The sequence below is a fragment of the Poecilia latipinna genome, unplaced genomic scaffold (assembly GCF_001443285.1).
Source record: "Poecilia latipinna isolate Pla-1442-1.1 unplaced genomic scaffold, P_latipinna-1.0 Scaffold1365, whole genome shotgun sequence".
NCBI classification, from domain to species: Eukaryota; Metazoa; Chordata; class Actinopteri; order Cyprinodontiformes; family Poeciliidae; genus Poecilia; species Poecilia latipinna.
The window spans coordinates 61,872-88,916 of record NW_015113981.1 but is presented as its reverse complement, the minus strand read 5'-3'; the positions used below and the strand labels follow the sequence as shown (position 1 = coordinate 88,916).

Genomic DNA, 27,045 nt, shown 5'->3' with positions numbered 1-27,045 from the left:
GCAATAGACTGAGCTTTCAAACAAAGCGGCATTAAAAAAAATACTTGAGAGTAAAAAGATGTATAATGCCATAAAGACAATTTGGGCACAGCTGGAATCAGGCATTCCGGAAAAAAAAAAAAAAAAAGCTTCAGAATGTGACAAGGAAGAAGTTGCAAAAATGACCAAAGGACAAAAAGTGATTTTGCTGCTAACAGAAATTTATAGAAATACTTGTTGTGGAAGGTTCTGGCACCAAAAATGTTTTCATTTGGTTTTGATCATGTCTATGCCATGTGAAACTCATTCTATCTGTTATTGTCCAATAAATGTTGCCAGTGATTCTACGACCCCCTCATGCCCCTCTGTGTCATGAAATCAACATGAACTTAAAAAATTAGAGGACCTGAAATAAGAAAATGTAAACTTTATTGCATCATTCTACAATCCCAATTTACAGAAAAGAGAAAAGATAAACACATGTAATGGCACAGTTGCTAAAGCTGCAATAATCCAGAAACACGCCTTAGTGTGTGAATTTTAAGTTTAGCACATTAATAAGGCATCTGGTTCGCTCCATCCGTACATTAAAGGACCGACACGTAAAAGCTCATCCTGCAACACGTTTAAAAAGAGCAAACACATTCTTTTAAGATTTCTCATCGGAACTAGAACTTCTCACCAGAAGGGCTTTGGAAAATCCTTGTGTGCACGTTGTACGTTCTGCTCTGTGACAGATTAAGACATCAGTGTGATCGCAATATGCTACGCCGCTATAAGACATTTGGTGAACTGATAAGCGTCATTAGACCTGAGTGTATTAGCTGATTAGCACTGATATCTGCTCAGCTAATTTATACGGAGACACAAAGCCTGTAACATCGCTGCTGGCCAGTTAAGAGAGTTTTGCAGAGAACAAATCAGTTAAGAACAACTTTTCTAAAGATCTACAACAACCATATAAAAAGACAGAGTGGTTAATTATGGAGTAAAAAATAAAATCTTTTCTTTTATCTGGGCAGATTTTGAATTTAAGCACAAATCTTATAAGAGCATTGGTTCAGAACATTAATAAGATATCAAACCGAAGAGGGTGACATAAGTGAATGAGGCCATCTAAAGGAATTACTAAGACACAGAGACTGTATTTGCATCAAATTTCCAAGGTTTTACCAATAAATGCTTAGTTCTTCCACTAACAAAACATTCTGAATTCATAACCAGCTCTTATCAATCGTTTAAAAAAAAATAAAAAAATCAGAACTAAATGCAGAAATATGCACAGTTATAAAAAACAGTGGCTTGGCCTCAAGTTCATGTGAATACAGTACTAAGAATGTCCAAGAGAGCTGTACTAAATCAGTTAAACTATTCACTGAAAACATGCTAGTTGGTAATGAACTGTTGTAACAGCTTCACAAAAGCAGTGGGCATCCAAAATCTGAGGTACAGTCAGTCATAAAGCATCCGTCTCTCAGCTCTTTTGGTTCAAGTAAAAGCCTTTTTTTTCCAATGACTGAGCAAGTCCTTCAATACCACAGTGCTAATATCCCAATTTGTGACTTTTGGTGTGTGACCCAGTTTTCTTCTATGAAGCAGTTCCCTCAAAAAAAAAAAAAAAAAAAAAAAATTAGCTGTTTCAAAAGTCTTCCTGTATTTTTCCATTTCTTCATTTGGTCTTCTTGGGAGATTCTTTTAAGCCAACAATGCTTTGTTCCTCTTTATGAAGAGAACCAGCAGCAACAAAAAAATAAAATAAAAATAAAATAAAAATTAAAGACTGTTGAAAGGCAGTATGTAAACACACAGATCTCTCAGGAACTATACACAAAAGAAAGATGATTGAATAAAAAAAATAAAAGCCCAGAAAATCAACCGGAAGGTAACACTGATTAACTTAAAAAAAGGAAGAAAAAGATATCACAAAGAGAAAAAGGTAACAATTTCAAACTTTAAAGTGCAAGTATAAAAAAAAAAGTCTTTCTACATGTCATCTCAAGTCAGACGTTGAGACAGTGTCAATGGTCTTTAGTGGAAAAGTGCAAGTTGAGATCAGAACACTTTCAGAAAAATATTTTTTTAAGAATTTGACTCAAAACAGTAACGGTTGGGCGACTAAAGAGATTAGTCAGGACTCAGCTTCTCCGTAAGAAAACAGCCACATCCTCCAGAGGAACAGGGAAGCCCTCCAGAAACGTCCCGCCATCAAACACCTGCTCGCTCTGGCTGTCTTGCCACTGGAAGCCCCCGTCTGGTAAATAAATATCCCTCTGGACTGCCCCCTTCTCCACTATCGGTGCCACCAGGACCTGAAAGCACACGAGTTCAAACCAGTTCATTTTACCAAAACTGATCTGGTGGCCAATTGGAAGTTGGATGGGGATCAGAGGCTGGAAACGTAAGCTGGATCCTCTCCCAACAGAGAGGGATCAGGTGACTCTTTACCTCGTCTCCAATTAGAAACTGGTCATCGGCGGTGAAAGTCATGGGGTCGCTGGGACTGAGCCACCACAAAGGACGGTAGATGGGGTTTCCGGTCAACTGCCACTCCACTGCATACTTCTCTAGTAGTGGAACCACATCCGTCTGGTGCTTTGTGATATAAATCCGGGTCAGATTTAACACCTGGAGGGTTGACACAGATCATAAAGTTGATGCGTACGGGCTTTTACTCTGACACAACACCACACAGCGTAGCTACCAGTCGGGTCAAGCAATGTAGTCTCTCTCTTTTACTTCTACGACTTCTTTTTTTTTTGACTCACTGTTAGACGGTAAACCAAAGTAATGGCGCATTACTGTCCCTAACGGGTGTTGATCTACATGTCATCTCTGAACAGTCCAACTATTATTTTGCTGCTCTGCTGCATTTTATTCCAATATGCAAACACATTGTGTAAAACTGTCACCTTGAGCACACCATTCCAATGGGAAAACACGGTAGTGGCCGCAGCATGTTTTGTGGATGCTTTTGTTCAGCAAGGATAAGGAAGCTTGTCAAAGCTGAAGGTTCGTCTTCCAGCAAAGCATACTGAACTGAAACTAACTGAGAATCACATCCACTTGCCAGTTATGCACCACGTTGTGATGATCTACAATCATACCAATAAGATACATTAAAGGCTGTGACTGTAACGAGAAAAATGTGAAATAATTTAAGGGCTATAAATGCTTCATCAGCGTCCTGTGTTTAATAAAACAGTGCCTGCCAGTGCAGAGTGCTTCATTTTCCCCTTACAGTGGCTCTACTGTCCAAGCACTGCTCTGGACTGCATTTAGCCAAACGAATGTAGCATTCCTAAAAGGGTCACATCCTCCTCAGTGTCCCGTGACAAAAACCTAATTTGACCACATCTATTAAGAAGAAAATGTATTTTCATGAGCTGGGGATTGGGAACATTTGGAATGAGCTTGAACTGCTGCCCAGGTTTGAGTGAATCTTGCTCTAATTGAGAATCCAGGCGTGTGTGTGGCTTTGAGGTTTTCGCTGCTATTTGACTCCGCTGCAGTTGCTGCTGTGACCTGTCTGTGACTGCATAAAGTCTCACAGATTCTGGAAACAAGGTGCACCAAAGTGCAGTAAAAAAAAAAAAAAAAAAGCCATATTAAAGTTATTTACAACATGTATTTCAGCAGACTGTTTTACAGTAAACGTCACCTCGGTCTTGCGTCATTCGACTTTATAAGCTGAATGCTGCACTTGCATACCAAAGTGGAAAACTTGTTGCTGTCTAATGTCTAGCAGAACTGTCCAAAAGCTCTATTTTTATCTTTGTCACGCAATACAAATTGCTACCAGTACGCTTTCCCCGCTTCCGTCTTAATCGCTATTGGTTCCGGAAAAAGTAATTCATCATTTTAACTCTGTCACAATTGTCTGTCATTAATGGAAACCTTAATTGCGACAGTAAAATATTTTTGCCAGAATTTGCCTTGGAATCATTATTCCAGTTGAGGTGACTCTAGAGAGTGAGAGTGAGCCATAAATCCAGAACAGGGATAGTAATTCAGAACAGATGGACTCTTAACCACAGGTGACTGAGATGACGAAAGACTGGAAGGATAGGAGGAGGGGTGGAACAGCTGTCATAGTCTAGAAATAAATAAAAAAATATATATTTTCAGGAATTTGAGCTCTTGCAAGTTGTTAGTAAAAGCATCATGATCCATCACCGGAGATTGGAGACCTTGTGTTCCTGCTGAGCTTGGTGAATTGCTAATTTCTTCTTTCCCGTGTAGAAAAAAATGTTACGGTGCTACGAAAGCATCAATGAGAACAACTGCCAGTATGCTACTTTTTTACTGTCTTTGTTTAAAAGTAGCTTCTACTGTAGCTTAATCTTTTTAAGACTTTTAAAATGCAGACATCCCACCTGTTTAAAAAAAAAAATCAGAATTGTCAGATTACTACAAGGTATGTCTGCAGAAACTTCACAGTGGACCGTGTCGCTGTGGTCCAAGTTTGGCCCTTTTTTTCCCTTAGCCACGGTAAAACATCACCAAGTTGTCTCCAGTGGGAAATGTATAAGCAGAAGAAAGGCAGCAGTTGTCATCTATGTCCTCTGCTTCTATCAAACTGTCTCAGAGCAGATCTTTTCCCGTTTGATGGGCAGCTTTTCTACCATGTCTTCCTTCCACTCAACTTTCCATTATTCTACAACCAAGATTGTGGAGAGTATAAGTGACTGCCGCACAGCTTGCAAATCAGTAGTTTTACCCAGAATCATTTGGGCCTAACAAGGTAACATTTTTGACAAAAAAAAAAAAACTTTTATTGTGATTCTATTTTTTGAGAGGATACAGTTTGACATTTTCATTAGCTACAAGACATAAACACATGAAATGTAACTGTATGGTCTGTGTTTGGGTAAGAGTGTTGTCAGATTACAGCTGCATGTACCTGGTCCTCACCAAAGACCCAGGGGGGCGTATGGAAGCTGAGAACAGGAAGAAAAGCTGCTATCTCCAGCCACCGGATAAACAGCTCCTTATCTGTGACCAGGTCTCCAGACAGAGAGCCTCCTAAGAGAATAATAAGACACAACTCAGGGGGTGATACTAGTTCTAGAGCTGATTCACTGAAAACAACATTAAGTTTATGAAAAAGACAGAAGTAGATATGCATTACATAGATTTTAACTTTATGAAAGCTGGGCTCTATTTACAAAAGTGGGAGAGCAATATTGCTTTAAGTATTTACACGACAGCTTTAAAATCAACTACAACTTTGCATGTAAGGTTTACATTTTGACCCTGCTCCTCAGTGCTGCCAGTTCTTCATGTGTCAGACGAGTCTCTGCTCCAGCACCCCTGATTCAAATGATTTCATCAACTCCTCATACTGTAATTAAATGCTGCAGAAGCCCATTAATCACTGGTTAGTTTCAGTCAGGTGTGTGTCAGCGGGGAAACACCTAAACACACACAGCACAGTCAGCCCCGAGGGCCTCAGAGAAATACCGAATTAGACTTAAGACAAATTAATGGATCGCACTTTTTTTTCTTCTTCAGAAAGTGCCTCTTTTCTTTCTCCACTTCAAAGAAAAATAGTTTTCACCTAGACATCATCTGTCTGCTTGGCTGCAAGCCACCATTGAAGGAATTTAGAAAAGGACTGGAGTATGCTTGATTTAGTTTTTTGCCAAAAACCAAAGTTTGTGAATTTCAAAAAAGCATCTTACTAATCTTGCAAAAAAAAAAAAAAAAAATTTTATAAAAGAGGCTGTTGCATTACCCACTGCATCGGGAATGAGGAAGTTGTATCCCACCAAGGCATGGTGCAACAAGGAGGGAATGATCGCCCTCAAACCCGTTGGACTCCAGTCAGATTGTAACGGTGCCATCTTGATGAACAGAGGCATGTGGCTTGACCTGAGACACAAAATGTTTGTAATTAGCAAACCTTGATATGAAAATATAAATACTTACTTGAAGAGGAAGATGCATTACCTCGTTCCAGCTGTCATGATGGTGGAGTCTCCTATGCTGGTGGCCATGTCAGCCAGAAGTTCAATGTATTTATCTCCACTCAGAGCCATCGGCGTTCGCAGGGCCTGCTCCTCGAACAGATTCCCCTCTCCCCCCTCCAGTACCACGTACTCCATCCCCAAATGGGCCTGCAGGGACTCCACTCTGTCCAGGAACCAGCTCACAGCGGCTGGGTTAGTGAGGTTCAGCTTTACGCAGAACCTTCCTCGCCACTGGGTCAGCACTGGGATCTGCAGAAACGGACCAGGAAAACAGCGTAAGCGATGCAGGTTTGTTTGATGCCACTGTAGCATTTCAGTTTTGTAAGATCTAAATAGTACCATGATAGTTTTTATGAACTTGGTTATATTTTTTTGAATGTGCATAGCGTGAAGTGTTTATATTTGGTGTCTATTTCACAATTTGAATGCCACTTATTCAAAAACCAGTACAAGATCGAGTGCTGCACAAGTAAACAAGTAAAAGTAATGACCCTGGGTCAACTTACCCCTTTGCCAATCCACAATTGCACCAACAGGCAAGCCCATAGTCATTTATGGTTATGCATTTGATAAAGCAACTTAAAAATGAGGATATAACAATGCAGTTAATATTAAAACTATCTTGGCCGTGGCAGATTTAGATAGTGGTGGTTTTAATTTGGCCGTGAATCAGCAAAAGAGGCAGGCATTTCTCAAAAAAAATAACCAAGTATTGTATAATGAAAATAATTGGCATAAGAACCTGTTATGACTAAACAGATGAATGCAGTGCAGCCAGAGACCCTCATCAGGGAGAATGAAAGGGAAGGAACAAATGAGCAGAAAATGAAGGCAGAGGGAACGACCACAAAATGGAATCTGAACCACAAACTGGAGATCAACACTTAGAGACGAAACTACAGTAGAAGCAGAACACCAAAAAGAACTAAACAAGTCAACACAAAGAAATTAAGTATTCAACACCCATCATGTGAGTAATAAACAGCTCAAAATAATGCAAAAAAAAAAAAAAAAACACAATCTAGTGAAAACCAGAAACACAAAATCCCCATTCATTATGACACTGGCCAAGTGAGTCCCTGTTGTTATGTTGTATTCGTTGGAATCTTAAAGCAATATATTTTTACAGCAGGCTCTAAATACAATGTGGAGAAGTACTTTAAATTAGTGGGTCAAATAAGGTACATAATGTCCTTGTGGCAGATACAAACCCACAGAGGATCACTACAAAATTAATTGTTTTCCTGGTAATTACTTCACCACATAAAACTTATTACTTTCTCAAAATCTGGGTGTGAGATAGTTGACTTAAAAACCACTGAATATAATTTTTTTTTTAACATAGGCACAAATAAGAAAAAAATACTAATAATATTTAGTGATTCCCTTCAGACATTAGTTCCATCTTACGATACACATTTGTTTTTATTTTCACATGAGGCATTATTTGCAAAAAAAAAAAAAGGTAACATGTAGGAGAGTAAAATACTTTTTCACATGGAATATGGACAGTAATAAATCTAGTTTAGGTGAAATACTGTACATTTTAAGTGGTGTGACTGTTGAACATGGCAAATGTTTTTGCTGCTTGGTTCTCACCAGCTTCCCCTGAGCGGCTGAGGGAAGGCTGAGCCAGAAGTCCTCTGTGCCGTCAGTGAGGGAGGTGTGGAACTGCGTGGTGTCCACGCCCAGGAAAGGAGACAGGGTGATGGAAATGTTAAGAAGCTTGACAAGTGGGAGGTCCCTGGTCAGTCTCTTGGACATCCCTCTTTTCCTGCTGTTGAGGTAGTCATGGTCCTACAGAAGGGAACAGAGACGCCGAATGATGCTTACGCAGGTAACTCTCACTGTGGACAATAAAAACATTCCACATGAGTTCTCACGAACAGAGATTTCAGATTACGTAAGTGCGCAACCAAAGCTCTTAAGAATACAAAGTTTTATCCCAGGATGCAAATGAACTGTGGAAACAAAAGATAGATTAACTCGTATTGTGTAAGTTTCTGGGTTTGCTTTGTAAATTATGTATGAAAGCATGATTAGTTTACGTAAGAAGAAACAAGACAAAACAAAAGCTCAATTCTAACCTTGACGTTTCGGAAACAATGAACGGAAATGAATTATGGTGAGCCAACGTAGTTGGTAAAAATCTCTGTGGGAACTGAAAAGGAAGAGCAAAGTCCAGCTAATGATCTACTTATTAATGATCTACAATATTGGATTCCTTTCAACTATACTTGTAAAAGTTTTCCATAACGCACTGTAGGACTCCTTGCATCTACTGTACATCAAAATAGGGGATGAGGACAGCAGGATGAAGACGCAAAGAAACTGCAGGTTAACAGAAAACCCGTGACTTTGGAAACGTCTCGTTCACCAACTACAGATATGCGTTATCACTCCCACGATCTACCTCCTCCCTTTGTCGTTTCACACCTACTGATCTGTGAAAAGGAACATACAGTTACCATTGTGTATTAACAGAACAAACACAGATCCATGAGCTCCTCATCTTTCCGCTCCAGTGCGGACTCCCAGTCAGATCGCAGCATCGCACTGGTGTCAGGATCACCTACTGGAGTTGATCTTGGCTGAGATCCCTTTGAACCTCAGCACACCCAGTTCTTCGCCGTCCTGCAGTTACCACACTCTCAGCAACCCGAGATCCTGCTGAGTGCGAGGCTCTATTTATTTTCTCCAAACTATATTTGTTTTGTGGTGGAACATCACCAGGTATTGACATGGATCCACTTAACTGTGGTGTACGTTTCTGTGCAGGTCAGAATATCACTCAGAGGATGCTACTTGACGGACATGAAACCATAACATACAATTCATATTATGCTAGTTTTATCCCAAAATAATTACTTGTTGGACTATAACAAAGTCTTCGAGGATGTTTTAGGAAGTTTTAGTTCTTTGCTTTGCCATTTCAGTGAACCTGTCCTCCCTCTTTTGTTCCCTGCCTGTTCCGTCACAGTGGAGGTCCACTTAAAAATATTCCTTCAGCTGTGTCAGTTTTATGCACATGACCTGTGAACCAACCTCACTGCTCTAACTGTTAATGAGGAAGATCACGAGAGCCACACATTTTAGAAAAAGGACAAGTGAATGAAAACGCAAAACCATAAAAAGAAACAGTTGGACATCTTCAGTCAGTGGTTGACATACATTGCTGACATTTTAAAAACCTGACCCTATGAGATGAGCATGATGATGCCAGAAAGTGTGTTATCTGAGTTGTCAATGTGTCACATCAAAATAGACAATGTTTTAATGTTACACACACACTCTCTGCTGCATTAGCCAGGCTTTCCTCTAAATGCCACATAAAAATATTAGCTGCAGGACTGTAACTGTATTACTCAAATCAGAGATTTATGTATTAACTAAATTACCAAAATGTATTTTAGGTGTCAGGATGTTACTGTAGCTTCTTTCTCAACCTACTTAGACCCATTTGGACCAACTTGTTGAGGACAATATGCAGAATCTCCACTTGGGATAAAACATCTGACAGGAGAGTCTGCAGGATCGGATGAGGAAGTGACTGTTCTTAAATGTGTCACGTTGGTATCAGAGATTAAAATTCTCTGTCACACATTTCTCAGTGAAGGCCACTGAGATATGTGGTGTGATTCCTGTTAATGCACTTCTTATCGTTAAAGCATATTCAACACACTCTAAGGATCAAAGTTGAAGCTGTTTGCTGCCATCTGGTGGTTCGAGTTACACTTTGGGTATCTAACGCCAAAATTGTATTTTATTATATTGTTTTAGATACATTCAGGCAGGAATGGGTGACAAAAAATCTTCACTGGATCTGTATTTGTAGCTATGTTGTAATGTGATTGAATTTTTGCAGAAAAGCAGTTTTGCAATGGTTATGGTCTTAACGCACTTAGGCTTTTAGATCAAAACTTACATCTGTCCCTCATTTGGCCTTTTAAGGGAAACTATTTAAAATCTAAACCTGAGAATCGATTTAGACTTCAAAGTCTAAGAAACGAGTGTACAGCATGTACCATTTCTGAAAGGAGGGTGGTGGAATGTTCATTGAGGCTAATGACTCCCTCCCCCAACTGGTGTCTCCTCAGACGATTGGAGAAGGTTCTCAGTTCCTTCTCCACTTTCGGCCCCGTGTCCACGTTGGTGAGGAACTTCCAGAACGGCAGCCTGTCAGAAACACAGGGCTTGTTCATGACTCGTGACAACTGAAGGGGAATAAATTAAAATCTCTGTCTAACCCAAACTCACCACAACGTTTTCATGTTTGGCAGCTCCCTGCTAAGCTCGGAAAGCTGCTGCACAGCTTCCAGGTGAGCGGCTTTAACGTTGCGGGCCACACACACAGTGTACTGGAGAGGGAGGCGCTCCATACTAGGCAGCGACTTCAAGCAGAACTGCTGTCTGCAGTCCAACCCGAGCTGCACGGGGATGTCAGGGGACACAAGCACTGTGACTCCTGCATAGTGGGAAAAAGACAGGGCAGGGGGTCGTTAGTGTACTGCGTCGTTGTTGTCAGAACTAAATAAATACTACATTTGGCAACCTTTCACGCGGATTTTATAAAACAGAGCCACACTGACACAGGGACTTAGTCACACACTTTGTATTCAGTTCTCTTGTTGGCTTCAAACTGGAGGCAGTGCGAGTGAGACGATCCGTTGCAGATTCCACTTCCATGACATAGTGTACGAGTGTTACTGAGACCTGGATGAGTGCGGCAGATTGTTGTGGGAGGCAGAGAGCGGGCTGTGTCAGCTGATATCAGATGTAAGAAAAACACTGCCTGAGATGAGCAGTGGCAGCGGCGCGCCGTTGAAGGAGTGTGGCAGCAGGTTGCACCGCACACCTAGGGTAGAAGAGGCAGTCGGGTAGTCGGGGAAAAATCCCTTTGCTAGCAGTGAAAATGCTCACAAATCTCACCTTTGACCAAAAGTTACCAGAACATGACTAATTTATGTTTTCGACTGACGCAAGCGATGAATTTTGGGAGAGAGACCATCTTTGCCTATACGTACGCAACACTATGAGTGGTAGAACACCATTGACATTACGAGGCACAGTGCTGGCTGCATCATACTGTGGTAACAATTTTCCAGCAGGGACAGGGAGGTCAGTCGCGATGGAAAGATAAACCTGAAAAAACTGAAAGCCTAAGAGAAGCATCTCTTACTGTTTGTTGTTGTAATATGATAAAGTATGAAAAGGTTCATGGGGTATGAATACTGTTGTGAGGTTCAGAAGATCGTTTGGCTTTGAAAATATAAAGAAGTGAGGGACAAATCAAGACTTTTGTCCTGCAGCGGAAGTGTCCCATGAGTGTAGACAGTCCTTGCAAGCAGTGAAACGATAAAAAATGCATGGGAAAATTTTGTCCCCAGATGTAACTGTTGCCCTGCAAGGAATGTCTTGTCCATCTCAGGTTACCTCTCCCCTCGCCACTCTCCTGCTTTAAGCACCCGCTCTACCTCTCTGTTCTGTCCGGCTACGGGCCATTCCCATCTAAGGCCAGCAAAATCTGCTATCGATTGGTGTCGTTAACCCAGACTCTGACCCCGGCCCCTGACACGGGGGTTTTTCTGGGTTTTTGTTGGGGGTTGTTTTGCCACAAGCTGCTTAAAGTGCCCAACCTGAGGATTTCAGATTCTGCAGCTGGTCTATGAAGAGATTAAATAGTCTGAGAAGCTGGTGAGCGCTTGGCCTGCTTCCGCCACCCTCTCTGGTTTCAATGCCCTTACTGTTCTCATGCAGGCCACCACCAAAAGCGGGCAAGGTACACACATACCAGTTTATAATCAGATTAATAGTTTGAGAGATCCACATTTAAGTGCTGCATAAGGCCAGTGAAGAGCCTTTAACCTGAAGGTAATTCTCATGTGTTTGCAATGGATAATGTCAAAGAGATACTGGTAACACCTCAGCTGCTTCTCACAAGGTATTAGGTCACCACTTCTCTCCGTCATACAGATTTAAAGCGCTAAATGTTGATTTTTGCTGATAAATAATTGTCAGATATAGTTGTCATTTGCACAACACAACCCACGATACCTGTATATGAGTTGTACTGAGTTTAACAGTAAAATACCGCAAAAGAATATTGCTGAATTAGTCTGCACTAAAGCAAACGTGTAGAGCGTGGCTGAAAGTGGAGCAGTGTAGAAAATGTTATGGCTTCGTAAAGGGATGAAAGTGAAACACAAGCGGTGAAAACAGATGAAGTGAGAGTAAACCAAACACCAAGTAGATGCACAAAGTGACGAGCAGATACCGCAGGCTGCATGCTGTGTTTTACTAAAAGGGTGCACAGGGCGGAACGTGTCGCTTGAGGGTGACTTCCAAAGATGCTTACAGTTGAAACCAGATATTTACATACAGTACACTGCATAGGAATATATCTGTGTAATCTTTTATTCACACCGTCTGACATTAGTTCACACTAAAGTTTTTGCAGTTTACCACGGTGAGATTTAGGGAAATTACTGAAAAATGGTGGAATAACAACAAAATTTATATCTTTAGATTTTTCACTTATTTAAATTTAGATGTAAATACGTACATTTCTTTACTAATTAGAATAGATTAACCACAGTAGTTTGGTCTATTCCTGATATAGCTTTACCTGGCTTCAAGACTGCCTCGCTCACATTCACCTTTTAAACCCTTTCCCAAAATCTTCCATTGTAGTGCGATCAGGGTTTGGTGCTGGCCACTACAAAACACCAACTTTGTGGTATTTGAGGCATTTAACAATTAATTTAATTCTATTCTTAGGGAAATTTGGTCATTTGAAAGCTAAATTTGTCTCCAATCTATAGCTTCCTGGCTGATTTCTTGAGATGTTCCTCATAAAGCAATATATTTTATGTAATGCACTGGCCAAAACATCTCCAAAACACTGTGCCATATATTTCATGCAGTCTATGCAAATAACTGGTTTGAACTGTAATTCTTACTGGAAGTAAAACCGAAGTGAGTCAAGGAAATGGGACAGCATCGTCCAAAACTGCAGAGATCCAAAGTTGTACTAAATCTTATTTTCTATTTTTATACAATCTAACGGCCTTTGCACACAGCATGATGCTTTCTGCTGTCTAAGCAGAGTCTTATAAGCTCTTTGCTTTGGTAACAAACATCGCATATCTCCAAATTCACCACACGAGAGCAGGAAATGTAGAATTCAAAAGAAAATGACGCAAAATTGAAGCCTTGCGTAACAGCCAACGTGGGATACTGAGGACGAAGCAAAAGGGGGCGACCCTATTTTTAGAACAATTATTTAAACGTTCCTAGCTTCCCATAAAAAGAAAAAAAAATCCACCAGCTCTCAAAGGTGAAATTATTTGCTTTACTGGAAGTATCCCCTTACTTTCAAAGCAGCAGCACAATTTAATGGGCACAAATGAGCGATTTGACACACGCATTCCTCAGTTATACAGTTTGTGAGCAAGCGCACAAATCAAATAACTTTCACACAACGTGGAGATGCATGTATTCACTCACACACTCATGTACACTTTCTTTAGCGGAAAACTGCAGACATCCAAGAAAAACAAGGTAGGTCTTATGGCACCATAAAGGCTCCATGTACTTCCTTTTTGCTGGGGCAGAGGTGAGCACTTGGAGGTGGCATGTGGAGATAGATTGGTACACTTTCTCAGGGGTCTGAAAGGTTTTAATGTGGCATCTAGGGTCTCTAAAAGAGAAAAAAAAACACACTGCTGCCTGAGTTCCTCCTGCTGCACACCAGATGGGCTGCACTCCTTTACCTGCCATATTTATACTGTTATTTATGATGCCAGTGCACCCTGACAAACCTGACTTCAGTTTTAAAAATGTGCACAATGCTCAATGTGTGTGCGTGCGTGTGTGCATGGCTGTGTGTGTGTGTGTGTCAAGGCATGAATTTCCTTAACAATGGAAATTTAGTTTCTGTGCCCAACCTCAAGTAATTGATAGCCACAAAACTGGGTTCCTGCCATGTTAGTAAATTTCCAATCCCCCCTTATTGAAACAATAATGACACAATGAGAAACCTTTATAGCTCGACTCCTCTCATCACTCCACTTTATTACTTTCATGATTTTGATGAAAATAAAAGGTGGTTGACTGGAAAATGTTTCAGATTAATGTTTGTCGAACAGAGTAGAGTTTGAGTTTTGCCATAAACTTACTGGTGACCTAATAAGGCAATTAAAACGCATAACTGGTTCTAAACATCTCCGCTCAGAAGTCAAAAAGAAGTAAAACGAAACACGAGCATTTTTTCCAGCTTAAACATACAAGCTTTTATCAATTATTTCATCTTAAGTAAATATAACTGTAACTAGATGGTTACATATGCTGTTTGCTATAGTCTGAGATTAAATAAATCTGAACCTTTCCTGTTGTTGTCATAATTCACAGCTGTTTCTGTTTTGGTTCTCACTCGTATAATATAGTTATTTAAATCATCTTAATGTAATTTTTTCTTCCAACCTAAAACATACAAGACATGTCAAACAATAAGAGGAAGGTATTTCCGTTCTCAGCTTTGCTACCTCTATTATATATTAACAGTTTTCATGCTTCTTCAACCTTATAAATTCTGTCACTTGTTCCGACTTTTACACATTCTCCTCCTGCTCTCCAGTTTTCCATTCATTGCTGCTATTCCAGTTCTTTGCTGTATGTTCTCTCTTAGTTTTTGAGACGCTACATTTCTGGCACTTTGTTTATCTGTGGCTCCTTTCATAACAGGGGGATTTAAGCTGAGCTGCTGCTGCCAACAGCTTAACATTGTCATTCTATAGATGAGAGTCTCGACCCGGTCTTTTAGTGTCTCTCTCCTAGACACTGACACTGGCTGAGCCTTTGCTGCAACTAACTGTCTGTGCTCTTACAATCTGAAACCAGCTCAAAGCTTATCGGGTTCACTATGTTTTTCTCTGCGATGAAGCCACTAAAGGAGCTATTATTGCCATTAACTTTTTACTTTTGTTTGTACTCAGTGCATCTGCTTCTTTTGTGTGTGTGTGTGTGTGTAGGTGTGTGTGTGTGTGTAATGCTCTGTCTTCTCAAATCCCCAGTCGGTCATTGTGGCAGATGGCCGTTCACACTGAGCCATGTTCTGTTTTCGTTTCCTCTGTCGTTACATGCATGCTCAGTATGAAGGGAAGGAACCGTCGGTGACACAAAACAAGCAGCTGACCACTGTCACTTTATGCTCGTCCAGGAGGAGTGACTGCTGCAAGTCAGTGACATAATGCAATCTTTTTTGTGAAGTGCCTTGAGATTACATGTGTTGTGAATTTGTGCGAAATAAACTGAATTCAAATGAAAAAACACCGATTATCTTACTGTGAACACAAGCCTTAACTTGTGCTGGTTCAAAGACATGAAATTACACTAAAGTCCATTAAAGTCTGTGGTTGTAATTAAACAAAGTCGAGCTATATAATGAAAGTAGCTTATCTGGTGAATTGTCAACAGATGATCTTTTACCTTCTGTTTTACTGGTTTTACTGAATCGTGAGTTTGTGCCTTCAATAAAACTTTAATAAAATACTTTCAAGTTTTGATCAGCTTTGCATATCATCAAAAAGCTCAGTTTGATTGCAGTGGAGTCAGTGCAAAAGAGTCAAAATCCAATGCGTGTCGGTTTTACGGCTCTTATCTCTGACTCAGTCATACTTGGCTCCTGCCTATTTGAACACACAAACCGTAAAGGAGCAGCAATCAACTATCATCCCACATGGAAAGACTGAGTCATAGAAGGAAACAAAGAAACATGGAAAAGAAATAATATTTCTAAGAGTCGTAGTTTGAAAAAAAAAACAAAAAAAAAACGAGACAAGCTGAATTTCAATCTAATTCCTCCTCTGTGTCTAGAGAAATGCAGACGACAGAAAAAAGTACTGACTCGGCACAACTTTTCCACGTTTTTTTTTTTTTTTTTTTCATTTTAAAACCACAACTTTGATGTATTTTTACTGTGATTTTATGGGATAGATCAGTTCATAAAATTGTAAGGTGGAAGACAAAGGATACAGATTTTTCAGTTGGGTCTGTGTTTACTTTGGACCAAATAAGAAAGGCATTACCATATTTTAATTATTTGCTTGTTTTTTTGCAAGTCATATCAAAATTGAAAACATCCAGTAAAGTTATTGGATATTAGATGTTTTCCTAATCATGTAAAGCCCTATTATAAGTACACATTAGTGACTGTGTGTATTAACCTGATTGGTTCTGATACCATGTGTGAAAAGCAAGCTCACAACACACAATCCAAACTTTATGACATGTCCCAGGAGAACTTCAATTATTTTTTTAATATGCAGCTGGCTGGTCATAATGGGAATGAACAAAATAGATTAATTATTATAAAGTTAGAGATGGATAAAATTCATAGTATTTATTTATTTATTTATTTATTACTCTGGAGTAACAACACTTCCCCAATATTCCTGCACACTGCCTGTCAGCCACCTGAAAGAAGTCTACGATTACATGAAAGACAAAAAATTTCTGTTTGGAAAAATAAACTGCTGGTCACAATAAACAGCAGCGTGGACACTAAATGTGTGATCATCACCATCTTTTTATAGAAGCATTGTATTAAAGGGGGCTCAGTGGCACAGATGTTAGCACTGTTGTTTTGTAGCAAGAAGGTTCCGGGTTCAATTCCTGGCCTTCACTCTCTGCCCTTCTTCCTGTTCTCCTTCTAACGATTATCTGTCCGGATGATCTCAGTTTCTTATGGAGGATATATCGGCTGGAGCAGTTCCGTTAAATAAATGGGTGCCAAACGATTTAACACTTTCAAGCTAAGTATATTCTTGGAAAGTCTTTGAAGTTAGAAGACTTCGTTATCATCACCCTAATCTTTCACTCCCTTCACCGATTCTCAATGGTTGGTAAAACTAAATAACACTGAAACTGCATGCATTATTTTGGCCTTAGCTGTATGTTAATTATTTGCTTGCATGTGCTGTATTAAATTAGATATGCAACTTTTCAAAACAGATGCATGTCCCGGCAGGGAAAACAACTTTTTTAGGTGTTCCTCAGAAATGTTATTGTTAGTTTACATGCCGGTTTGGTGAGCTTTCTCCATTGGAAACAGAGTAAAATCCTACCTCAGCTTGAGCAAAATGTTGTAATATTGACTGATCTGCTCCTCGTAGCTCAGTTATGTTTGTATGGATAAAGACAGGTGGAGCTGCGAGACGTTCCTCTAGCTGCCAGTATTCTCAAATGTCAGCCGCTCCTATACTTCCATATATCCTCTATCTAATCTTTCTGCTTCTCTGCAAACACCTCTGCCCTCTTGGTTCTGCTCAATGCATCTGTGCCAACAGCCGTCTAATATTTGTGCGTCAGCAACGAAATCTTCAGTTTCTTTGACTCCCGGAGGTCCTATTAGGTTGCACGTGTCACTCAGACCCTACCACATTTATAATGTGCCCCACTGACTAACTAAAGTAAGTGAAGACAGGTCACATGCCCGGACCTCGTGTGTAATGGTCAAGGAGTTCAAGCAGCTGTCCTAATATTATATTAAAGCTGCAGTATATTTGCTCCCCTAAAGCAGAAACAAAGAAAGAGCGAACCGGAGGTCTAGCGAAGGCTTGAAGCCGAGATGGAATTTCTTAATGACATTAAATAGTTATATCACTCAGCAGAATGCTGCGGAGCTGTGGTCGCAGTTTTACATTTGGTTATTTTTGGAGTATTTCTTGAACCTGTGAAAGGGAAACGTTCAGACAGCGAGTCTCAGATGAAACCAAAACAGAGAAGAAGAAGAAAAGAAAAAAAAAAAAGCGACAACATTCTTCTGATTTTATTAATTAAAATCTTAGTAACTCTCAATACTGTGGCGGAGGCCATTGATTATACCATCAAGTTCGAAAATGCAATTATTTTTAAATGTTAAATCTGTATGTTATCAGTGTCAAGTATCAAACCATGCTGCTGAAGAAATCAAAGCATTTTTGAAGCTTGTTTGTTGATAGGGTGATGGTAAAAAGTACAGCAGACACAGTTTGACATGATTAGACACCCTCCGTTCCTTCGTCTTCCCTCGTGTCCCTTTGTTCCACACACACACACTAAAGGTGATCCAGTGCGTGCCCTTTCGAGATCACGCTGTGGTGCGCCTGTTCTCATTTGAATCTCGTTGTCATCTGATGATATGGAGCTAAATATGGAGAGGCAGAAAAGACAGTTCTTGGTGCAGAAAATAGAAGCAATATAAGAATAACGATGTCATAGGGATATAAAAAAAGAAAAAAATAATGCGCCTCCAAAGCGGTTCAAAGACAGTAGATAAGTTATGCAGGTGCATGAAGAGGAGGCTTTTAAATATTTGGCCCCTGTTGTCTTGCAACTACAGCAGATCATAAAAAGAACAAAGAAGGGACTTGTTTTGAGTTATTTTGTCGTTCAGGCAGTAATAATTTGTTTAACTAAATGGTGAATCATAAAAGAGATAAATTTATAGAACTTGGCAGTGATACGCTGGAGTTTAAATGTCTTCACTCAGTATGAAACTACAGCACTGTTGTGATATGTCCGATAAGTCTGACCAGATGCAGCAACCAGACAGTAACTGTTGTCCAACAATTTAAAATGAAAAGTTCATTTAAAATGAAAAGTTTATGCTTTTGTCATGGTTTGGAGTGCTGTATTCTTTAAACTTACTAAACACAAAGTTCATACCATTCATCTGTGAGGATGGGGAGAAAGAAAAAAGAAAGAGAAGAACCAGGACCGACGGCAACATGAATCAGTTTTGTGTTAACATTCTTCCACAGAATCCAGGCCGACGTTCCAAACGTCATCATTTAACATTTCCACTCCACAGGGTGCATGGAGCACTGGGTGCTGCTACTGTTACATTTTCATTAAATTATCACACAATTTATTTTTTTTGTTTTCGTTGAGCTAATCACCTGCTGCAAAAAAAAAAAAAAAAAAAAAATCTAAAAGTCTATGAGAGTTATGCACCAGAGCATTGGGGACCATGTTGTGTCAGCGTACACACAGTTGTCCCACCGTGTGCAGGTTTACAGACGTTTGAAAACTATTGTTTACGTAAATTGCATCATGACAACAAGCTTGTGCGGAAAAACTAATCTGAATAGGAACAGAGTAAAGCAACACAAATACACGATGCTGCTTGGTTTGTTATTTGACTTTTCATTGAAGTTCTTGTTCAGTTCTTCTCCAAGTTCTTAAGAGTCTAAAGCGCTTCATACAAAGTGAAAGTTTGTGAGACTTAAAAAATGAAAACTTCTGTTAAGATGTCGGTGTGTAGTTACAGTGCAGGGTTTCGGTGTGGTTTGAATGGCAATTTATTGTTTATTTGCAAAAGTTAAAATCAAATGTAATGATCAAAAGAGGCCTTTTTTTCATCAGTTACTTAATTTCCGTTTGGAATACAACAGATATTTTCTATCTGAATTAAAGTGCTGTGGTTCAGAAATTAAAACTAATATTCAGCAGAATTATGGAGAGAGATTTTATTTCAAATGAAGTGACTTGTAGCTGCAATCCATGCAATGTGAATCTCCTCCGTTTTGCATCACAAGTCTTTTATTAAGGCTGGAGTTATTCCTCTTGCACATGCATCTTTTTGTACCACAGTTTTTCCCTCCAGTAAACTTTCAGTTCATATCCTTAAATTCATCACTCTTGTGAACAGTTTGCCATCTTTGAACTTTAATTTTGAGGTGACAAATCTTGTTTTCAAATACATGTTCTTGTAACTTGTGCAATAAAACACAGCAAAAAAAAAATCTTAGAATAAACATTCATTTTGTAGGCAAACCTTACTCACGAATTAAAACATCCTTGTACTTTTAAGATATCAGAGCTAGTTAATCTATAATGCCCAAACAAGCATCTGTGTCTTTTTTTTTTTTTTTTAATAACAGTTTGCCCTGTTTTAAGTCTATTTACAGTACACAACATATCTGTCACAGACTAATCGGCCATATTTGAGATATTTTAAATCCCATGTGCAAAGATCAACAGAGAACCAAAATCTGACAAGGTTCTGTTAAGTTCGCTCACGTCTTACAAGGTTAAAAAAAATGGATTTAGGTCATGTGACTTTCTTGTTAAGGCCGCATTGGTTATGTAACACACTGAAATGTGTGTGGATTTATGCTATATGAACAGTAGTGATTGTGGTATAGAGGGTAAATTGTGCAGATTCTATTTTAGCCAGTAATAATCTGAAAATTACAGCTTGCCTTTGTTTCCAGCCCCAGTGTCTACTTTACATGTCTTCATTTTCAACAGATTTTCCGCTAGGATTGTTCAGAATATGCAGCAGCTCCATCCATCACTCCGTCAACTCTTTCCTACCTTTTGAAGGTGGCATGATCCTGCTGCTGCCAGCACCAAATGTTATGTTTTACATGTAAACAAATTCGTTTTAGGTCAATTTGACCAGAGCACCTGCTTCTGGATGTCTGCTGTTTACCCAGGATGACTTGCAGCAAACTGCAACAGCGACGTCTAAGAGTTATCTTTCAAAACTCGCTTTCTCTTGGCACTTTTTCATGAAGGTCAGGTTCATGGAGTTTAAATAGTTAATAATAGTTAGGTTTAACAATAGATAAATGGGATGAATAGACGTATACAGACAGATTTCAAGATCTGTTCTAGTAACAGTCAGTTTGTAAAACACCTTTGGTATGACATCACCACATTTATCACTGTGTTGCATAATAAAACGTAGTTATTCAGCTTTAAATCTTCGAGGAACAAGATTTAATTTGTCGGGAGGAGCTGCTCAGAGGCCAAACACCAGATTAAGACAACTCCAGAGTATTAAGTTGCCAAGGTTAATGCTGTACTTTACCACACAAGCACATGTACACATTCCCCATCAGTCACATTAACCATTTACATCCGCTGGCGGTTGCTGCGTTCCCGCTTTGCCCGCTGGATAAAATCTAACACCTCCCAAAAATAACCCAGGGAGTTAAACAAGTCGGGAGGGCTCTCATCCAAAACTGTCCTTTTAATAGAGACAAAAGGCAATTACTCCTGGATCCCAAAGAGTTAATTTAAGATGCCAAAGGTGGTTTGTTTCCCTTTGTGGTTAATCCTAAAATTAATATAGCGAGATGCCACAGACAGGATTATGTTGCGCTCTATTTGAGGGTCAGACGACATACCGAATCAGCATTGTGATTTTTAAGTGCTGCTTTGAGAGCTGTTTCTTTATTATTATTGTTTAAACACGTGAGGAGTTTGAGATGCACTAAAACACGACAACACAACAGTCTCCGCTGGGCTTCCCTCACACTCGCAAATCTGCTAGTGCTGAGTCAGATTTCCACAACCCTTGTTAGAAGTGTGCAGAAACAGCTGACTCTGTGTCATGTTACACATTAGAAAATATATATCTGTTTGTGTGTTTACTTTGTGTGTGTGTTTGTGTGTGTGTGTGTGTGTGTGTAATAAATTGCCACCGTACCCGATGAACCCAGGAAGTAGCGTTCCAGCGGAGAGCCATATCCGGAGGGAGCGTCCTTCAGATTGCTGACGACGTAGGGCTGCATTGTGATGTTCTGATCATTAATGGGCCAGGTCTGACCCTGGACATTCGCGCCGCCGTACCAGGAGACATTGGCCATGGAGAAGCAGTCCTGACAGGATTCAAACATACAGTCAAACGACGAATCACAACTTGCAAGCAAAAATACAGGTAAAGATCCATAACAATAAGTTCAAATGTAAAAAGAATCAGCAGTGTTTTTCCTGATAGGGAAGCTCTGACTTTCTGCAAAGGGTGTCTGTTAGAGACTCTAAAAAAAACCTTTCTGTCAGAATAATAAAGAGTGTAGATTCCTTTTTGGCGCTAAATTAAAAGCACTGCAGCTGATTATATCTACTTCTTAATCTAAACTACTAACTGAGTTAGACCTTAATGCAATCATTTCCCAAAGAATAGTTCTTTAAAACTTGGTTTAATAGTTAGAAATGCTTAATTCTATTTGTACAAACAATTCATGCAAGAACCACCACTTTGGGTAACAAAGGAAGACTTGGGAAAAACAACAGAAAGCAACAAAAAAAGATACAATACAACTATTACGACCACACTTAAAGGTAGAACGGATGATTAGAATATTTATGCTGAAACACAAACGTGGGTCACATTAGGGCTGTTTAAATTAGGCCTCAAAGACAGTTAGTTATAAATGCATCTTAAAACTAAGCTATATCACCTTTAGTTTTTTTAGACGCACGCTTCGTGTCTCAACACATTAAAATAAAGAAACCTGACTGCAGAACTGAAGAACCCAAAGTGCCGTGTGACGCAGGTACATGAAGCCGTCTAAGAAAGTAGAGTTTTCTGAAGGAAAGCCTTCGTGTGAAATGCACAAACATGTCAGCAAATCTGGCCTCCGTTGCCAAACGGTCACCTGAGAGGCTCTGCAGACGGCCGGGTTTCAAAAATTAGGACGACAAAGGCGACCTGGGCACGAAAAGATTTGCTGGGAACAGTCACGCCACAAGTTATATGGTGAGGAATGTTCCAGTGGGAACAGATTAACCTCCCAAAACATTGTAAGTGCTTCTGAAATTTAAGCTGGAGAGAGGGATGGGTGGATTACAGTGAGTAGACTATTGGATGCAAAGTTCTTAAAAGGTGCAATTAAACTGATTGCAGCTATACTATGGAGGCTATTATATATATATATATATATATATATATATATATATATATATATATATATATATATATATATATATATATATATATATATATGTTTCTTATATATATATACACACATATATATATATATATATATATATATATATATATATATGTGTGTATATATATATATATATATGTGTATATATATATAAGAAACTTTGCCGACTGCATTGTGATTTTTGCAAATGTCAAATTTGTTGATTTGATTTGCTTCATTTTAAAATAATGCAATAACTCAATTTAGTTTTGAAATGGAAAAAATAAAAAATAAAAAAAATAAAAAAACAGATCACAAGAGCACACATTGGCATTTACCGTAGTTTAACTTGCTAGAAAGTTTATCTGGAGCAAACAAGTTACAGTTAAAAACAAACTTAAAGCTAATAGGTGTAAAATCATTTTTTCTTTTAGCAACAACACATTTTATACCATACAAAAACAAACTTCCATATGCACATGCAATGGCATCACAATAGCCATATGGCTGCTGATCGTGCTTCTTTTGAGTAGAGCCATTCATATTTTCTAGTGTCTTTCTTTACATTTGCGTTTGTTTTCATTAGTTTTGCTCTTTCACTGTCTTCTTTTGAGAGAACCACAGAAAAACATTTTTAAAGTATTGCGTGGAATTATTTTAAGCAAAACTGTGCAAAGACGACATACAGTGTGGTCAGTGTGTTACATTAAGATTGTTTCCAAAGTCCTAACAAGGTCTTCAAGCCCCACTATGACATCCAACACTTTGACTTAAGCACAGCTGAAACCTTTAGAACTAAGCTGAAGCTCAAATGACTAAGAATCTGAGTGAAAATTTGCCAAACGTTACATGCCTGACATAAAATTAATAAATGCAAACCAATTAGCTCAATTGTGGTCTCTGTGACGTCATAATCATCATTTCTTCCTTGTAAAGCTTTGTATTCAGTGAAAATCCTTACTGCATTATCCTGTGGTATTTTTCATTGTTTGCATATATTTTTTGCGACAAAAACACACACCACTGAATTGTATCTTTAAATTCTTTCTGTAGCTTCTCATCGCCAAGTCAACTTTTCTAGTAGGTTTTTTTTTTTTTTTTTTTTTTTCTTCAGTCTCTGGGATGGAAATCCAACAAGTCGAACAAAAACACCGGTTTCCGGCCCTGCTGACATTTTAATGACAGTTTTCAGGTAGGATTGTTGATGTTGATCATTGCACACTGTGCTTAATCAGAAAAACTGAATGTACTTTTTTACGATATCCGACACAGTCAAATTATTTAACCACATGGCTTGGTCTGTAATTGCTATTTGAACTATGTTGCAAAGGTTTGAATGACAATTATTTTTGGACAAAATTAACTGCATTTGCACATGAAGTCAGTAGCTGATAAAACAAGTTCAGTGCGCGCAAAATGAAGCTGGAAACTTTTTTTTTTAATTAGTCCTATGCTGCGCGGAGTGAGATTTTCCTCGGTTGACTGACTGGATCTTGACCGGACACCTACCTTCAGCTCCACATGACAGTTCACCGGCGTCCAGGCCATGCTGTAGCACTCCGTCTCCGCATCCTCGCTCACCTCCAGCGAGATCTTCACCTCGGCCACCGAGTCCCAGGTGTAGCAGAACTCTGTTTTATTAAGCCAGCACAGGTTCCTCACAAAGGGAACCTCGACGTCGGGGTTCCCCACGTTCCCGACGTCTATCTCCACGTAGGTCCTGTCCTCCATCAGAGTCTGTATGACCAGCGAATGGGTTCTTCTCTCCCAGATCAGGCCGCTGAAAGTTCCCCTGAGGATCCAGTTCTTGTTGGGCTGGTCCACCACTTGCCAGTAAATAATCCCGATGGTCATTACGAAGAAGACAGCCACCCCCAGACAGGCTATTGCCCCTTTCCACGTCTCGTTCATCTCCTTCAGTCCCGTGTCCCATGTTACCTCCGGGATGGGACTGGGGTTCCTATTTCGAGCGTGGGGCATGTTTGTTTGTTTTTTCAGATCAACAAAGAGTCGAACTTAAAAAATGCAAAAACATCCGTGTGTCAAAAATCTCTGTTGCATCATCATATCATACTCTTTTTTGTTGTTGTTGTTGTTGTTGTTGTTGTTGTTGTTGTTGTTGTTCAAACCAGTAAACCAGTCTACTCCTTATCTGTTTTGCGCGTAATTGTGCCAGTAACAGTGACCTGTCACGTGAAGAAAGCTGTGAGAACAAAAAAAAATATAAAAAAAATAAAAATAAATCCCAGCGAGGAGACGATCAAGCATGAATTAACAATTGACTTACCGCATACTGTCGCTGCTTTTAAAAGGCTTGTGTTTTTATATTGTATTGGCTGCAGTGAGCTCGTGAGCAGCCCCGAGCCGGGTTTGGCAGCAACATCTACGTTTAGCTCCTCCGAGTCTGCCTGCCGTGCACCTTCTGACGTAACACCGGGTTTTTCGGGGGAACGGCGGAGGGGGAGGTGGGGGATCAAAAAGGGGTTGGCAGAGCCGTGGAGTTGCCCACTGCGGGTGAGGAAGGCGCGGGCAGCCCGGAGAGAAGGAACCCCTCTCCCCTCCCAGTTCAGGTGCGTGCGCAACTTCTCCTTGCGCTCTCCGTGCGTAAAAACAGTTGAGAGATGCCATATTGAGAGTGAGAACATGTAAATTAGTTTGTTTAAAAAAAAATTAAGAAATCCGGTCTTGTGATGGTAAGCATTCATAAGTACATCTCAATAACTTAGAGAATCAACAAAAAGTAAATTTATTTTAAGAAAAAGTCAATTGCATATATTGCACAGGTCCGTTCCTGTGCAATACAGGAATATTGCACAGTTTTGATATCAGCTTTGATTATTATAAATCGTATTTTTATGACGAAAATGTCAAGTCATGGCCAAAATTATGGTATACACAATCATGGGGAAGTCTGTTGCTGTCCATGAGAGCCTCCACAAGGGGGGCAAGCTGCCAATGGTCACTACATAAGTTGAGTATTGACGTTGCTGTATGCCAGCATATTATTACAATGATATATGGAAGGAAATCATATGGTTGAAAAATGTGCACACGCAACAGGGTACAGAAGAAGAGTACGAGGCAAAACCCATTCAAAAGAGTGGAGGAGATTCACAACTTCAAGCCAGGACTTAAATGACTCCTTGACAGATGATTTAAGGTGAAAACACATGAGATCACCACTGAGGGCAACATGTTTAATGTACAGTGTCTCAGTGCATCATTAAGACTTTCCTGAGCAGTCACATTGGTTCACCAAGATGAAGCAGATCCTTGTACTTCAATGGTTCTTTCATTATAAGTTATCCACAGAACAAAACAAAACAAAAAAAAAGGTGTCACTCATCTTTGACATGTGTGTAATCTTTTATGAGTTGTCTGATACTTTTGCATGTAATGCATTGACCTGAGTGATTTCTCCTTTGGCTTGTCAAAGTTTACAGTCTCACGTGTTTGGGATATTACATGCATGGTTTGTGATTTTTGAATGATCTGAAAGCTCAACAGAGTTTTTGACAGATGTTTTGTGACAGTCACAGTCTCCAAAAGGAGGGTTGGTCACTAAAGTCCTTTTCTGAAGAAGCTGGTTGTTCACAGTTTTTGTATGAATTAAAGCATCAGTCCAGTGTGGAATGAACGTGCTCAGTGTGGGATTGCCGAGGCATTAAGGAAACTAAGAGGTGGTTGATGTTGTCTCTGGTTCAGGAGGGTCTTAACTCAATGAATGTGAGAGTTTCATGTGATGTGCATGTATGTGGTGGCTCTCGAAGCTCTGACACCAGTTTCACCTTATGAATCTACCCCAAACACCTCACTGGGGTTTGCATCACAAGGCTGCGTTATCCCTGCTGCTTGTGCTTTTCTTGTCCAGGGTCTGCTTTTCTACAGCACTAGTTTTTTCTTCAACTTAACTTTCCTTCAGTCTAGTGCTTTTGCATGCATCACTCTGCGAACAGCCTGATTTTTTTGCAGTGGCTCACCTTCCGTGTGGATCGTGTCACTGACTCTTTGTTGGACACGATTGTAAAAGTGGTAATTCAAGCGATAAGTCATTTCCGTATATATTTTTCTTATATAATATATATTATTTTTATTCAAAGCTAGATTTTGGGGTTTTATTAGACAGCCCATAACCATAAAATGCTCTTCTTGTATTATTGTATAGCAAGAATAATAATATGAGTTTCGGTTTTTAACTAAATTACTGATATAAATGCATATTCAGTGATATGATTTATTTTGATGCATTTGCATAATTTTGTTGCTTTCATAACAAAAAGATTGATTGATTGATAAAATGTGATATTTTTGTCTTCCATCCAAAATGTGACATCTTTTCAAATCTAAGCGACACATGTTGCTTAATGTGAGTAATCGGGGTTGTTTTATGTTGT

General features: G+C 39.5%; 1 protein-coding gene across 2 annotated transcripts; it reads right to left on the bottom strand.

Moving 5' to 3' along the window:
• Positions 1-391: 391 nt before the first annotated feature.
• Positions 392-25,192, bottom strand: LOC106962061 (SITS-binding protein). Of its 2 annotated transcripts, none has more exons than XM_015056217.1 (11): positions 24,939-25,192; positions 24,161-24,854; positions 21,427-21,598; positions 10,206-10,413; positions 9,974-10,124; positions 7,548-7,745; positions 5,929-6,197; positions 5,714-5,850; positions 4,880-5,001; positions 2,425-2,604; positions 392-2,288 (listed from the first exon to the last, which is right to left on the bottom strand). In XM_015056217.1, exons 2-11 carry the CDS (start codon positions 24,629-24,631, stop codon positions 2,115-2,117), a joined length of 2,082 nt encoding a protein of 693 aa, XP_014911703.1. In that variant the 5' UTR covers positions 24,632-24,854; positions 24,939-25,192; the 3' UTR covers positions 392-2,114. The 2 variants fall into 2 exon arrangements, with proteins under 2 accessions (XP_014911703.1, XP_014911701.1); XM_015056215.1 differs by having other exon boundaries at positions 24,161-24,837.
• Between the last annotated feature and the right edge of the window lie 1,853 nt (positions 25,193-27,045).

Coding starts and splice junctions, on each gene's coding strand:
- LOC106962061 (XM_015056217.1), bottom strand. CDS start 24,631: ATGCCCCACGCTCGAAATAGGAACCCCAGTCCCATCCCGGAGGTAACA. Junction 5,851..5,928: donor ATCATGACAGCTGGAACGAG/GTAATGCATCTT, acceptor TTTGTGTCTCAG/GTCAAGCCACATGCCTCTGT. Junction 5,002..5,713: donor CCTCATTCCCGATGCAGTGG/GTAATGCAACAG, acceptor TTATTCTCTTAG/GAGGCTCTCTGTCTGGAGAC.